The sequence below is a fragment of the Cydia pomonella genome, chromosome 4, assembly GCF_033807575.1.
Source record: "Cydia pomonella isolate Wapato2018A chromosome 4, ilCydPomo1, whole genome shotgun sequence".
In the NCBI taxonomy this organism is placed as follows: Eukaryota; Metazoa; Arthropoda; class Insecta; order Lepidoptera; family Tortricidae; genus Cydia; species Cydia pomonella.
Window position 1 is genome coordinate 576754 of NC_084706.1, and position 16293 is coordinate 593046.

Below are 16293 nucleotides of genomic sequence, written 5' to 3' on the forward strand. Positions count from 1 at the left end.
CGTCTTGAATAGTTGGCCCTACGTTTTGAATATCGTTGAACGACTTGCCTGAGGTTGTAGGGGAGGAACCATTGAATACGACCCTCAACTTTGTCGTGGTGGAGTCCCTGAGTACCCCATGGTGTGGCAAAAAACACGACACTTCACGCTCATTACCTATGCTCTTACTCATGTGACCCAAACTTTCGTATTCCTTTAAAAAGTCAACATAAAGATTTTTTAAGGTTGGATTACGTTCTAAGCGTCGTTCCATTGACAGAAACGTAGCCAAGGCACGCTGATATGAGTCCCCCAGAACCTCAGGCGACTCCTTCAACGGCATGGAAACTATAAATCTACCGTCAGCATCACGTGTCGTAGTTTTTTGAAAATGTTCCTCGCAAGCGTTTTCTTCTGACGTGAGCTTGTGCCTAGGTGCAATTGAGTCTAACTCCCAAAATCTTGAGATGTCAACTTTTGAATCTGAGGGTATTTCATGCGTGAACATACACGTCTGTGGCACGTTCACTTTAGACTGAAGGATTGACCCACACACTAGCCACCCTAACTTTGTTTCCCGAAGAGTGGGCTGATTTTTACCTAACTCGATTTTCCTCAAACCTAGCACATCCCAAAATATCTCGGCACCTACTAAAATGTCTATAGACGATGGTTCATTAAATGATGGATCCGCTAACTGAATCCCTGTCGGCAATTGAATATTTTGAATGTGTATATATGTGTGCGGAACATGTGAAGTGATAACTGGAGTGACGGAACAATTAACGTCTGCCATGTAGTTCCCATCGAATGAATGAATTTGAATGACACATTCCTGCGACGTACTAGATGTGTGATTCATGATACCAGTCACATTGGAACGGCTAGGATAGGTGCGCAGCTTGAGTTTATTACACAAATCGGTTGTGATAAAGTTTAGAGTACTTCCATTGTCTATGAAAATACGTGCTGTCTGTAGCTCGCCCTTACTGTCAACTACCTTCACAATAGCTGTGGATAACAGCTTTTGCTTGGATTGAGGGCTACAGACTGACACGGATTGATCAGCAACTACTGCAATATTGCTAGGAATATCTGACCTTGAGTTTGTCCCCTGCATTGGCTCTGTGTGAATTAGTGTGTGATGCTTTCTATTGCAATATTTACAATGCGATAACCGGCACTGAAATTCTGAATGCCCGTGGCAAAGGCAATTCAGACAAACTTTAAACAATCTCGCCTTGCTCAGGCGTGCCTCAACCGGAAGCTTCCTAAAGGAATGGCAACTATATAAATGGTGCTTATTTTTACACATTGGGCATACATTCGAGTAGGACGGCCTGCGGTCGGCATCAAAGGATGCACTGGCAACAAAACTTTTGGACTTTGAGTGAACTTGTGATGATGATGATGATGATTCATTTTTATGCCTCTTTAATTGAATTTCTTCAAGACTTTCTAAAAAGTCAGCTCTCTGCAACAAAAACGTCTTGAAAAATTCCAGAGTTGGAACCGTAGACTCCGCATTGCGACGCTCTTCCCACTCCCTTGTGGTCACAGAGTCTAGTTTACACGACATCATGTGAACAATTAATGTGTCCCAATTGTCTGTTGGCTGACCTAATGACTGAAGTGCTCGTAGGTTTTTTGTTGTGGTATCTAAAATATTTCTCAGAGCCTGGCTCGACTCTTTATGTATTGGCTCAACGTTGAATAAGGCACTAACATGATTAGCTACTAATAACTTTTGATTGTCGTATCTTTCTGAAAGCAATTGCCATGCAATTGAATAATTTTCACACGTGAGATCCAAACTCTGAATGATAAGTGCTGCACTGCCTTTAAGAGAAGCACGCAAGTAATGGAATTTATTTACCGTATTGATTGAATCATTATTATGAATTAACGAAAGATACGTGTCTCGAAATGCTAACCAGTCCTGATATCCACCTTCAAACCGAGGTAAATTGATTTTTGGTAAGTTGATGAAATTTGAATTGTGCGCAATATGTATACATTTTTTATTGATGTTTAGGAAAGAAGCTATTACTTGGAATTGAATGTACTGGTGACGAGATGGCGCTATTAGTGATCGCGTCAGTCCATGGACGTATTTAGAAAAAAAAATGGTGTAAAGGAAATCTACCTCTAATGCGAACACGATGATTTGGGAAAGAAGTTGTCGAAATTTAAACAATTAGGTAATCAATTTATTAGTCATATCAGTGATATGCACAACGAGGTTACATATATCACACATAATTAGGAGATAAACTACAAGTGCAAAATGCATTTACAAAACAAAACTATAGAGGTATAGTGCTTAAAGGAAATATCGCGATATGTAATAAACTAATAACGCATTATAAGCAAATATCGATCGAGGTGAAAAACGACTACAGTGAAGAAAGGCAGGAAAGTAAATATACTATGAATTTTATAGGACATTCTAATTGGCGACCAGAAATTATACTACAAGAAAAAAAATCTGTTTAGAAATTTAGAGATCGCGGCGAAATGCGAATAGGTGAAAAACTACATGGAATTTTTGATTTCGAGGTATACGACTAACAAACGCATTGCGGCTGTGTGCCAAATAAAGCCTAATAGCTGCATTTGTATTCTTAAGTCCAACTTACGCTTGAACACTAAAGTAGAGCCTCTCACGGACGCTTTGGGCCTTCGGCTCTCGGTGCTCTGCCTTCGGCCTTCGCAATTAAGATACTTAGATCATTATTCTCTGTTTAAGCACTAATCTTCCGCAAACGGCCTTCGGCCTTACATGTGGGCCTGCCTCTCCCGAACGCTTCGGGCCTTCGGCTCTACACGGAACTCAATCATTTAAGATACTTCTGAAATTTGCGGGAATTATGCACATGGCTACTTGTACTATTGTGAGGGAGTTTAGTGCTTGAGTTCTGAGTTTAAATACAGTACTCAAGCATTAACCTCCCTCAGCTCGGCCTTCAGTTTCGCGTGTAGCTATTCCTCTTCAACATCTTTCGGGCCTACATCTCTAAGCGACTCTCGGCCTTCGGCCTTCGCAATAGCTGCCCGCGTAGCCAACATGTCAATCGTTAACGCTCCGTAGCGAATGAAACGCAACTATCACTGTCGCACTAATATGGAAGAGTAATAGAGAGAGATGACTAAGCTACACAGCGCAGCTACGATTGGCAGATTGGATAGCTCCTTACCACGTTTCACGTTCACGTAATCTATTGTGGATGTCTCCCTAAACTAAAATTTTTCCTTCTGAGGTACAGATTCCTAAAAATATGCCCTTTTTGCTCGTTTTTGGTTCTTTCGGGTGAATTTTCTCAACAATTTGAAGGCGAACCGCACAACTCAAATTACATTTATTTAATGTTATTCAAAGCTTAAATGCTGTTTTATTGTTGAAAATTACTTCGTACTTAGTGGGCTGCCTCTAACGCAGGTAAAGATTGTGTATGTATAATCATTTTATGTTCTGATTGTGTTTAATTAAACCTAATCCAAGTTCTATTTGTACGTCGCTGGCTCTACTGAATGAAGCTTTGTTTAGGTTCCGACCCGAAATGTAAGAACGCATGCTTTTGCAGCCCTTTCTTATGGTTTAAAACTGAAGACGCACGATTGACGCTACCTTTTATTTTCTTGATATACGCTGCTGAAGTTTTTATCTTCTGGTGCCTGGTGAGCCCGTGTAGCCCGCAGCCGGAATTCATCGTTCGGCTCGACGAAGATTGAGATTTATTTTATTGTACATATTTTTACTGTTATATTGTTGTAGGTACTATAAGAACCTAGTTTTCATTTACTACCGGTTTAGTTAGCCGACTACACCGTCTGAGGTGTCCTGCTGCCGAGAAAATGAAGGCCTTTCACTCCTTTCTATATACAGCAATTTCCTGCCAATCGCTTACAAATGTATGTAGCAGTTGTTATTTATCTCAGGCGGTTGGTTAATAAGTTGCACGGCAATTATCTAGTAGGAGTTAGCTGAGTTTTATGACTAAAATTTTGATTTTGATACGTCTGACCACAAGGGGTGGATATGTAAGTCATACCACGTCATACTAAACAACTTTTACTATGGCGCCAACCCTGTAACGCATAAAAATCTGCTGACTCATAGTACATTTCAGCCAATCATATTTTTTATTTAATTTAATTTATTGAAAACACGTTTACATCACATTACAGTTTAGTTACAACTGCCATGCGCCATGAAAGTTAAGTACATTTACAGTATCATTAATTCATTATACATTTATAAGATTAAATTATTACAGTTGAACAAGTATCGTCCATTCTCTCACAAAACCTCAGACCTTCACTGCACACAGCCGTCCATCGCCTAACTTATCGACATATGTCAATGATTTTATGGAACAGCTGATTTTTTTCAGGAGTTCTGGGTTGGCATCGAAGTAAAAGTTGTTTAGTATGACCTCAAACAAATTCATAATGTAGGTATATTATACATCTTCCTAGCGTCGTTACTGATTTTTCCGGCATAGCTCCTGATAGCCTACGTTCCACCCGGAGGGGAAACTAGACCTTATTGGAATTGGTCCGGTTTCCTCACGATGCTTTTTCCTTCACCGAAAACGACTAGCTAATATTAAATGAGATTTCGTACATAAGTTCCGAAAAAATGGTACGAGCCGGGGTTTGAATCCGTGACCTCCGGATTGAAAGTCGCAGGTCTTTCCCGCTAAGCTACCAATAGGCTATTTATCGTAAAGGCGTGTTAGATCTATTTGATAAATGGAAGTAAGTAGAACATCTGAGGTGAAAGCGAAATATTTCGCTCATTACACCTTACGATGACGATTATTTCTTTTATCTATTAAGATGTCTGTACCCCTAGTGTAACTTTGATCGACATCATAACGTGACGAACGCGTTTGCGTTAAGTCTCATTTTGTATAGGATTTTGAGGTTCCAAAACGTCCCGCTTGGCGCGCTCTTTCGAAATCCAATACAAAATGAGACTAAACGCAAACGCGTACGTCACGTTTGGAAATCGAATTTAGTTACACTAGGGGTACAGAACTTGTCGCCAACGCTTCGAAAACGAGATATAAATGTAACTTTATGTCAACGTCAGACAACAATTATTCTGGAAAATAATATAACTCTGACCAGATATTAAGCTCTATTAAATAATTTTTACGTTTAAGGTCTGATTGGTTTCAGGTTTCTCTCTCATTCTCACAGAGCTAGCGTACAGTGGACAGACGGACGGACAGCGGGGTCTTAGTAATAGGGTCCCGTTTTACCCTTTGGGTACGGAACCCTAAAAAGTAGGAGCTTTGTTCGTAGAAATCGCATTTATTTACTAAACCTCGCCGACTCGAACTTGCTCGGTTTTTTCAAAAGATATCCTCGACCATTACAAAAGATAGTTAAGTATCAATTGACACTTCATTCATGAAAATAGACTCAATAGATTCGATGATGTGGTATTACACACAACAAAAACATACTTACTTACATACGAAATTGCATGGACACATTATGAGTAATAAGCATGGCGCAATAATATAATGAGCAAAACACCCACCTTGGAATGTTCAGAAAAACAATGGCATGCACTTTGAGCTCGCGAAGCTGGTGCGTGATGTCCCTGCCGTCGCACTCCATCTCAATGTAGTCCGTCAGCCTCTTCCACTTGGTCAACAAGAGGTCCTTGCCGCCCGCCGCGCCGTAGAAAATCTTGTTCTTTATTCGCGAGTTGAACTTGTCCGGCCGCTCCTCTGTTACAAAAATAACGCATTTTCACCGGTACACAAGATAATAATTCAGCAAACTGACGGATATTTATTATTGCTTGATTATTTACCTATATCCCACGCAAATTATGGATTCACATTTCCCAATACTTAAAGCTAAAGGAAATCTTTTGACAGTGAAATTGGGTTTTTACTAGGAAATACTAGTAATTAACTAATTACCTCTCGCTTTATGAAAGTCGAGGGCGATATTGGCGTCGATCCCGAACGAAAAGTAGTTATTGAAGACGTTAAGTGGCAGATCGGGCTTGGCTTCGCGCAAGTCTTCGCTGGAGCAGCCGGCGGCGCCTGCGGGGTTCGGCTCCACCTTCAACTCCCAGCGGTCCAGAAGCACCGTGTCGCTCTCACCGATATTTTTCAAGATCTTCCAGATTGGCTCGTCTTCATAACCCTGCATGAGAAATTTAAAAATGATTATAACGACCGCTAAATGAATTAAATAAAAACAAACCATTCATTTTATTTTTAAGCGAAATTGAAACCCGATGGGGTGCAAACAGACGGAAAAGTCGGAAAATAAATGCCACAGCTTCAATGTACACGCAAAAAAAGAAGCGGGTTTCCAACATTTTACGTATCTATCGTATATCGTTCAGACGAGATCGTGATTTGTTTGACGTTTTCTTCAGTAAGGACAATAGATGGGCGATTTTCGTAGTATTCGTTTTGGTCGATGTTCTTCGCAGCGTGCAACTGTAGAATACGGAGAAGTGGAGTCCCCCAATGTTCCCGCTAATTCAATGTGCATATCTTTCGTACTTGCATGAACATGATTTGCAATATAGGCCCACGCATCTACAACAGGTTACCATCTGATATAAAGGATTTTGCCTAAGATCTCATTTTTAACCGACTTCAAGATTTAAAAAGAAGGAGGTTCTCAATTCGGTTGTATGTTAATGATTGTTACTTCATAACTCCGTCATTTCTGAACCGATTTTGAAAATTATATTTGTGATTTAATTTATATACAGTATAGTCCCGTATTTGTCAAAACTCAGTTCTGATGATGGGATCCATGAAGAATCGAGGGAATTCTTCAAATCTGAAAGGCATACATATAATGATTTTTGTATTTTCTTTAACAAATTAATCATTTACATTTAAAAAAGTGACATTTGATGAAGTGGAACTGCTGATGATGATGAGAATAGAAATCTTCAACGACGCATAGTTCACGTTTGGCGATTTATTCTCCTTGTTTGTTAAGAAAATTAGATTTTCAAGACAAGTTTTTTTTTATTTCATTATACGAAATCCAAAATTAACAATAATCTTTCTTTCACTGGTCTCTCTCATTGAAGTCGGTTTTTTTTTTCTTCAAAATTAATATAAATAAAACACAAACGTTTCCTGATCCAATAGGCATTTTATTCCGTTAATGAATTCCTGGAAAGCGAATGAATGTTAAATGGAAGGCTAGTATTATTATTTGACTTCCTTAATTAATGAATTTACTATAGCCAAACGTATTGTTTACCTCTATCTTCATGTATTATATGTGTTTCCATGTACATTTGTTCTGAGGTTGTGAAATAAAGAGGATTTGTATTGTATTGGAACGTGAAGTACTTAGTTACTTTCTGTCAATTTTTTTTTTCAATGTTTACAATCATACCTACCTAATTTTAATTTTATGTATTTCTGACATACCTTTTGTAAATCATAATGTAAATTACGTATCTATGACAAATAAAGAATATATATTTTTTTCAAAATAACGGCGCTCACTTCCGAATTCTCTATTTCCTCGTATTTTTTTCGACAACTCACGAATAAATAGATTTATCTCACTATTGACTCACTAACCGATCTATATATTGTTTGTCAATCAGCAATATCCATAACTGTTTGAAAACCAAAAATGACTATTTAAATAGACCTCCCTGACAATACGTAGGAGGTGTCCTTACCCCGCCCCAGCCGAGCGCTCTGGCGAGGTCGTTTCCGGTGCCCAGGGGGAGCACCCCCACGGCGGGCTGTATGCCGACGCGGTCGAGCACGCTCAGCACCCAGCCCACGGTGCCGTCGCCGCCGCACGCCAGCACGCGCAGGTTCGGCACCTTGCGGAACATCTCTAACCTGATAATGAAAACACAAATTTATGGTTTAATTTAAGTATCGACTACGTTTGCAGGCCCGCATGTTTAACTAAGGCGTAGTACGGACTGGTTTTTACGACTTGGTTGTCAGGTAGGAAGAACTGCATGAAGCTAAATTTTAAGTAATTAAAAATGTAATGTATAAACTACATTTTAGTTGTAAAGCTCAGCCGCCTGTAGGTATTGGAAAATGATCGCGCAACTTTTTTACCGCCTGAGGTAAGTTAGTAGAAGACTTATAATTGTAGTGATCTATAAGATAGTAAACCATTAATCTTAATTCGTTACATGCAGGTTGTTTATTTAGTTACCTGCAGCAATTTACGGGCTGAATATATAGGTTACACTGAGCAACGTTTACTATGGGACCAACCACGAAATCGCGACAGAAAATTTAATCTCCCATAGAAAATGTCAATGTCAGAGAGCCAAAATGCACGAAACAACCATTTTTTTTACGATTTTGATTCGACTACCAACTTTAATTGTTGCCCAATTTTCAAGGCAATTTGTTGTTAGCTGTGAGTTCCACTTGTCGTACAAAAATGTTGGAAGGCTTTTTGCAGAGAAATCGAGTATTAGTAAATATTATAGGACATTATCACACAAATAAAAAAAAAGCCTATCCTAGGTCTATTTAAATAAGCGGTGGTGGCCGAGTGGATATGACGTCCGACTTTCAATCCGGAGGTCGTGGGTTCAAATCCTGGCTCGTACCAATGAGTTTTTCGGAACTTATGTACGAAATATCATTTGATATTTACCACTTGCTTTTCGGTGAAGGAAAACATCGTGAGGAAACCTGCATGCATCTGCGAAGAAATTCAAAGGTGTATGTGAAGTCCCCAATCCGCATTGGGCTAGCGTGGGGACTATAGCCCGAGCCCTCTCGCGCATGAGAGGAGGCCTGTGCCCAGCAGTGGGACGTATATAGGCTAAATTATTATTATTATTATTTATCACACAAATTGAATAAATCCTATATGTAAAAACAGCTCTTCGATATTTTACAAGAATCAAAGGCACAACTGGCACGCATCCTCGCTTCAGCAGTCATTAGGGTAATATTTCTTGACAGAAGACAGGTATAACATTGTATGTTAAAGTAGTTGCTAGGTTGGAGCCCCATAATAATTAAATTAGCTTTGAAGTCCTTTCAAAGCAGTCACGTAATATAGGTACATATTAACCATTGAAATCCTTATTGAGTTAATATTAGACGCTTGTTTGGTTGAGTGATATCTTGGTATCCGAGGAGTCTATCCTAACCACTTTGAGCCGCCTATGGTGGTCCGTTGGTTATTGGGGATTGGTGGTTAGTTAAAAAAGTCGTTAAGTAGATTGTGGATTTGATTAGTTTGGTCCACATTGATGCTATAATCACGCTAATACTTATTCTGACAATTATTTGTATGCATTTTTTTAATCTGACGGCTGCAAATTCGAAGCATATTATCCGTCAGATTAAGGAAATACGCTCGAGTAACTTAGCTTAGGCTTCCCTACTTCATATATTTACACCAATAAGTATTTGAAATGATTTTTAATGTTCTATACAAGTATACAATCATACTCAGAACTTCAATCATAAGTAGGCATATTATAAGGTTATTAAATGTTCATGTTACTTATTGTGTTAAGTAATATGTTAGCTTGTATTATATGTAGGTAAGTAGGTATAACTCACGGCTGACGACTAAAAGCCGTTCAGATGATGACGTTTTACTGAAAACCGTTTTTTGTCAATTTCTTAAGAGCTGTTGCATAGTGGACGCCATCGCGTCGAAGGACAATAAATAGGTAAGTATGGAAGACCAAATGGAGTTACGACCGTAGCCTTGTTTCCATCGTTATATATTTTAAAACACCTACCAAAAGTAGACTAAGTACGATCGGTAGAATTTTTTTAATGGTTGACGAATTTTTTCAATCACTATTGAAAAGTATAATTCTATTTACAATTTCATCAAGTTTGATATATGTTTAGTGTTTACAGTTCTGGAGGAATTAGAGATACAATAAAATACATTTAATTTATTATCACTGGTGTAAGGATACTGTTTAGTTTATATAGATATTTTGTCATTATAATACATTTTTCTAGATTAAATAAGCTAAGTATTTAGTATACTATTAAAAGTATTTGTAACGATCGATCCCTCCATCTTAAATATTGAACGTGCATTCGGAAGATGACATTCGAACGATGACAGTCGATGCAAAATTACAAGTGGTTACGTTGATTGTATTATTAGCAGGTCAGTACGTTTTGTTTTGTTAGAACTCGAGACAATATAATTGCTTGTCTAAGCGTACTACTGTCGTGACTCGTGTGGTTAGTTGGATTGGAAGAGGTTATATTCATTGTGCCATATAAATGTATTTTGATCACACCTACCGTTGTTTTAATATTATGGGTCTAACCATATAAATACTGGCAATATAAAATCTCATTCTACCAACGAATAGTAGTAAAACACTTTATTGTATAAAAAGAAATAAAACAGGAAATAACACACATCAAAGGCGAACTTATCCCTTTCAGGGTTCTCTTCCAGTTAACCTTTGAGCAATTGAGGAAGAATTGGAGAACGGTAGACATCCAAACTATACTAAACGGCATAAAAGAAAATATGGAAAGATAGGTAAACCTATAAGTCCTATAACCTACAATATATAAATCTTATACCTTTAAAGGAGCAATTCTTGTATATTTATATATATATTTCGGGGATCATGGAAACGGCTCTAACGATTTCGATGAAATTTTCTATATGGAGGTTTTCGGGGCAGAAAAATCGATCTAGCTAGGTCTTATCTCAGGGAAAACGCACATTTCTGAGTTTTTATATGTTTTCCGTTTCCCATCTTATAGCATAAATATAAGAGGTAGGTATATATTAAAAAAAAAAAAAAACAGCTTATAGCGTAAAATGCGCTTAATTGATGAATCGTAGACGTGCGCCGTAGTGATATCAAATAACTAAACTCTAAATTAGTTTCAACATTTGATTTGATTTGTGATTAAATTAAATCCAAGTAAAATTATTCGGGGGCATTTCTCCGGCAGTTGGTGTTATCGCGCATCAAGTAGGTACCTATGGAACTAAGGCACTAATAGTTTGTAAAATACTGGGATGCACTTACCCTGGGCCCGGCCCTCCCTGCGTGAGGTCGAACACCTGCCGAGGGTTCAGCTGCCACTGGAACTTCTGGAGCAGCTTGGCGCCCTGATTGCCGCCACTCTTCGGGTTGATGAACACCAACACCGGTGTCACGTTTTCGGTAGGTATCGGTTTAATTACAAATGTTTTTTGTTCGTTTTTAGAACCCTTTCCATTCTTTTTAGAAGCGCTTTTCTTCTTCGGCGATTTTCTTAGCGATGATTTAAAGCTTCCTTTTCTTGGTAGTTTGACAATCCACGACGGTGGGACGATAATGTTGCAGTGTAAACCTAATAAATTTTAATTCATATCAGCTTAATACTTAAGTATTAACTATCCTTATCAAAATTCAGAGCGCTGACAAATGAGTAATAGAAAAAGTGACTTCAAATGCAGCTAGCTTGATTTAAATAAATAGTAAATATGCTTAGTCAGATTCAATACTTCGCAGATTTGAAACAGAGCGTAAGCTTAGGTATGTCTTCATACAATTAATTAAAAAGTATAATACACAAATTTTTGCATACCAAGAGATCTACATACTCACCGAGCGCACACTGTTCTCCTATTCTCTGCATATTAAAGCAATTTTCTTTGTTGTGGTAGGCGTCCTTGCACCACGAGCAACTCAGAGACACGATTTGTTTTGAGCTGAACGACAGCTTTGAGTGCAGGACCTGGTGACAAGAACAAAAAAAATACATTACAACGTCGTTTAAAACACTCTAAAAGTCATAATTTGTTCGTCAAGAGAATGAAAGAGCTAATCAGCGTAAAAGCATCTGTGGCCATAGTTTATACGCACAATCTCCATGTCATGATTTATCTCATTAGCCGTGTCTACAGAGTTCTGCGATTGCGTGCACCCCCAGCAGCAACGGCGCCGCAAGGACTGACAACAAAACAATCATACAAAACATACCACATGCGGTCAAACACAGAGCATAAACAAAAGAAATATTTACATATCATAAATGCAAGCAGTTACTGCGAATATATCATTAGGCATATAAAAAGCGCATGAATAAAAGCAATGTAACCTAGAAACCCCGTTTGTAGGGTTCCGTAGTCAACTAGGAACCCTTATACAGCTTATTGCTTATTGCAATAAGCTGTATAAGGCTGTAGGTTTTTTTTTATCTGTTTGTTTGTTCGTTTGTCTGTCCGAGGCTTTGCTCCGTCATCGTTAGTGCTAGAAAGCTGCAATTTGGCATGTAGTTATAAATCTTTAAATGCGACAGAGTCGTACAATAAAATCTAGAATTAGTTTTTTTAATGTATCTCACGTAAAGTGGGGGTGGAATATTGTTTTTACTTCAACCCTACTGTGTGGGGTATTGTTGGAAAAGTTTTTCAAAACTAATAGGGGTCTTCAACAAACATTTTTTGATAAAGTGAATACATTCGAAGATAATCACTCCGAAATAAAATAAAATAGTGTCCACCACCATAGGTCCAAAAATACGAAAAAAATCGTGTAAATAGAGCTTAAGAAAGACATTAAATTAAAACTATAATGGACATGATCAGTTTAGCTGTTTTTGAGTTAACACAAAAAGCCTCCCCTTAATAGTAAAAGGACGTATTTACATCCACAGTTAAACGTTATTACGACGTCAATTAATGGGTTGTTAAAGTTAGCATTATTCATATAAATAACCTAAAATATAAGATAATAATTGCCTTTCCTTATTAATTTTTATCTTTATTTAATATATAATTTCTAAACAGTTTCATAGGCTGTATGAGTATTGAGTAATGCCGTTGACTATTGGCAGTTTTATAATGAAAGAGTAAAAAAGTAAAAAGTATTAAGAGGCAATCCCGTAAATCATTTGTTTATTGCACTCATGTACAATGCATCATGTCTAGGACTTATATACTATACTTTACTTTTTCATACTTTTCCTTAAAGTATGAAAAATCATTAAAAAATTACTGCAGTTTGCTAAAATATGTGTTTTTCATCTATATAGCAATCTCAATGTTTTTCGCTATGGGATATTTATGTTTAGACATGCAAAGTCTACCCTATTAGCTTACGCTAGCTATCGAGTTCGACTCTCCGTTATCTTTCCTTGAGTACCTACACGTCTATTAATTAGGTACCGATTGTGCAAATTTGCCTATTTATTTCACTTGGGTAAAAGGTACCATTTCATCCCTTGGTTAACAATCTACTATACTAATAGCTCCAGTTTAGCCTATTGTGACGGAAGGGTAACTACGGAACCCTACACTAACCATGGCCCGACATGCTCTTGGCCGGTTTTTTACGCTTAAAATCGTGCTCGCCGTGTGGGCGATATGCTAACACGTCATTAAAAATGAAGGTTTAATTTCGCGTTGAGTCGTGGCGTGCCGTGTCGCGTGTGAGGCACATGCAAATGAATGCGACGTGACAGCGACGCAAGCTCTCGGCTACACTAGAGATGGGTAGGGGTAAGTAAATACTGGGTATTTACTGACCCCGACCCATATGAGTATTTACTCAAAGCACCTGATAGATGCCTACCCGTATTTACTCGTTTAGGTAAACGAATGTTAAGAAAAAAAATAAAAGCGTGAGATTTAAGAACTAAATTGTTTTTAATTGAAGATTGTTAACGTGTATTCATAATATTTACAGTACATATGGTGCTATTTTTCCGCACTAATACGTAAATTAGCACATTATAGAACTATGTTGAAAATTTAAAAGGTCATATGTACTGTAAAACATTGTACGATACATGTGCGAATTTCCTTTTTTTCGCACTTGTATCGCTAATAACTATTAGGTACATAATAAAAAGCATATAAGACGTTTAATTTTTGAAAAACAAAGGTAATCATCAGTGAGAGTGTTCAATATTTGTGATAATGGGTAGCAATTTTGTTTTAAGTACGAAGGTATTTACTTTAACAATATGGAGCTTATGCTCTATCGATATTCTAGATAACTGAAATTCGCGCAAAAGTGCGTGTATATGCTGCAATTATGCTATTATTATGAAGGGTTTTTCAAGGAAAACTCAAAAATGGCTCAATGGCTTTTTTAACGTTCTTAGAAACATTCAAGTTATTTGTAAAGACCCATTTAATGACGTCCAACACGTTCGTGGTTTTTGTTTTTTCTAGTGACAAATAATTATACATGTATGGAGTAGTATGGAGTAAAAATATATTTTATACAATTTTGAGTTCTTAATCCAGTAGCGGCTTACAAAATACACCTATATTTCAAATTTATATGCCCCTTTCACCACTCTAAATAGTTATAAAATAAATAAAATAAAAATCATTTATTTCAGACCTTGGTCCATACAGTGTTAGTTTAACTTAATTTTTTAAGCACACTAAAAATTATGTTAATATTTTACTAAAATTTAACTTACAATTAAATGAAATTTAAAATTAAATCTTGTTTAACTGGAGCCAGGCACATACACCAGTAATAACTCGATACACTCATGTGAGTCATGTGTACGTAGCTACCACTGAGTGTACCCTGGTCCAGTGCACAAGAAGCTGACTGTCAAGCCTGTCAGCTATAACTGCCAGGAGACTGTTGCGGCTGTCTCGCAGGCGCCGCAGCGCGGCCGCGCGGCAGCATGATAAAACCCACCAATTTGGGTATAAACGAGTAAATTCGGGTATATTGAGTAAATACTGATTATTTACTCAGTATTTCCCCGCGAGTATTTACTCACTACCCGGCTCTAGGCTACACCGCTTGGGCGCCGGGTTTCGCTTCAACTGCGCGCCCTCGTCATTCAAGCCTCGCTCTGTCCAACAATGAAGCATTGATCGTTTAAATTCAAAAGGCTACGTAGTTTCAAAGCCGTATGCTTAATAAAAGCCTGCGGATTATTACTATTCAGCGTGCTTATTTAGGGATTGCAACACTGATTTTTAAACTTCGTTAACTTTTGGGTATGGCTAAGGGCTAAGTACATTTAAGGAAACTGAATCGCTTGGTATTTTTTTTATACCCCGGCTCGTACCAATGAGTTTTTCAGAACTTATGTACGGAATATTTTTTGATATTTATCAGTCGCTAATAAGGCCTAGTTTACTCTTTGGGTTGGAAGGTCAGATGCCAGTCGCTTTCTTACTAAAAACTTGTGCCTACGCCAATTCTTTTCATTCAGAGTAGGCGCCAGCTGTTTAAACTTGTATATATTATTGTTTCTGTAACCATTTAGTAATGTCGCTAGTACGAAAAATAAACATGTGAAAATAAAAGTTTAACTTCAAACAAACTTAGTATTAATATGCATCTCCCTCCGCCAACGCTGTTTTTCGGTCACATCTAAAGTTGCCAATTAGTGGTAAGCTTGCCATTACCATTGGGTAGTATGAAATTATCAAAGCTGGATCCAGATCGGACAGATCTTCCGAACTATTTGAATAGAATACTATCGGAATAGATCGTCCATTGCAGCGTGAACTGTAGGAATAGTTTTAAGCACTATAACGGTGGCTTATCGAGCATACTTTCTGCAGTTTTGCAGATTTTATAATTAAGTAATTACCTAATGTAACTGTAGGTATATTTTTATTTTACATTGTATTTATTATGCTAATTATAATTTCATTATTAATGTATTTAAGTATTTGAATGTAATTATATTTATCGTACGTATCTAATACTTATTAAGGATAATCAGCCGGATTCATTATTCAGTATGAAGGTACGTCTGGGTAATGGCGTCACAGGGTTACACCGGTTACACGCCTCGCTGTGGATCCGCGTATCAGGTCATTTCTCCAATATTAATAAGCACATTGCAGTCACGTAGAAGATGTTTTATGTGTCGTTATGTCGCCCGCGTCGCCTCCGCAGACTTACCATCAGCCGTAAAAGTGCATGGCTACATTATCAATGAATTCATTCATAATTTTTCTATGCAACTTCGCAGCTCACTATAAGTACCTACATGCCTCATACGACGGATAATCCGAAAGTAACTAGTAGGTGGCCCAAAAATTAAACGACTCGACTGGAAAAATCAGTTCATTTTATTAAGTGAGTTATTCCGTAATCTGCCTTACTCAGCATGTTTAGTCATTCATATTTTGTGCTTTGATTTCTGCTGGATCACTGAAGTGTCATATTTAAGCATAACTGTCATAATGTAATACAACAGATTCGACGACCAGTCTGGCCTAGTAGGTGGTGACCCTGCCTATGAAGCCGATGGTTCTGGGTTCGGATCCCGGTATGTATTTGTGTGATGAGCACAAATATTTGTTCGTGAGACATTGATGATTTCTATGTAC

At 37.7% G+C, this 16293-nt stretch overlaps 1 protein-coding gene across 18 annotated transcripts in view; it reads right to left on the minus strand.

Moving 5' to 3' along the window:
- LOC133516798 (eye-specific diacylglycerol kinase) overlaps window positions 1-16293 on the minus strand; it is a 342395-nt gene that overhangs the window by 44895 nt on the left and 281207 nt on the right. For 17 of the 18 annotated variants that reach the window (XM_061849758.1, XM_061849756.1, XM_061849755.1 and 14 more), the window contains 6 exons: window positions 11834-11920; window positions 11576-11705; window positions 11012-11318; window positions 7676-7844; window positions 5925-6153; window positions 5534-5726 (listed from right to left, as the gene is read on the minus strand). In XM_061849758.1, the coding sequence (XP_061705742.1) occupies window positions 5534-5726; window positions 5925-6153; window positions 7676-7844; window positions 11012-11318; window positions 11576-11705; window positions 11834-11920 (1115 nt within the window). The remainder of the gene's footprint in view (window positions 1-5533; window positions 5727-5924; window positions 6154-7675; window positions 7845-11011; window positions 11319-11575; window positions 11706-11833; window positions 11921-16293) is intronic. The other variant, XM_061849757.1, reaches the window with a different exon arrangement.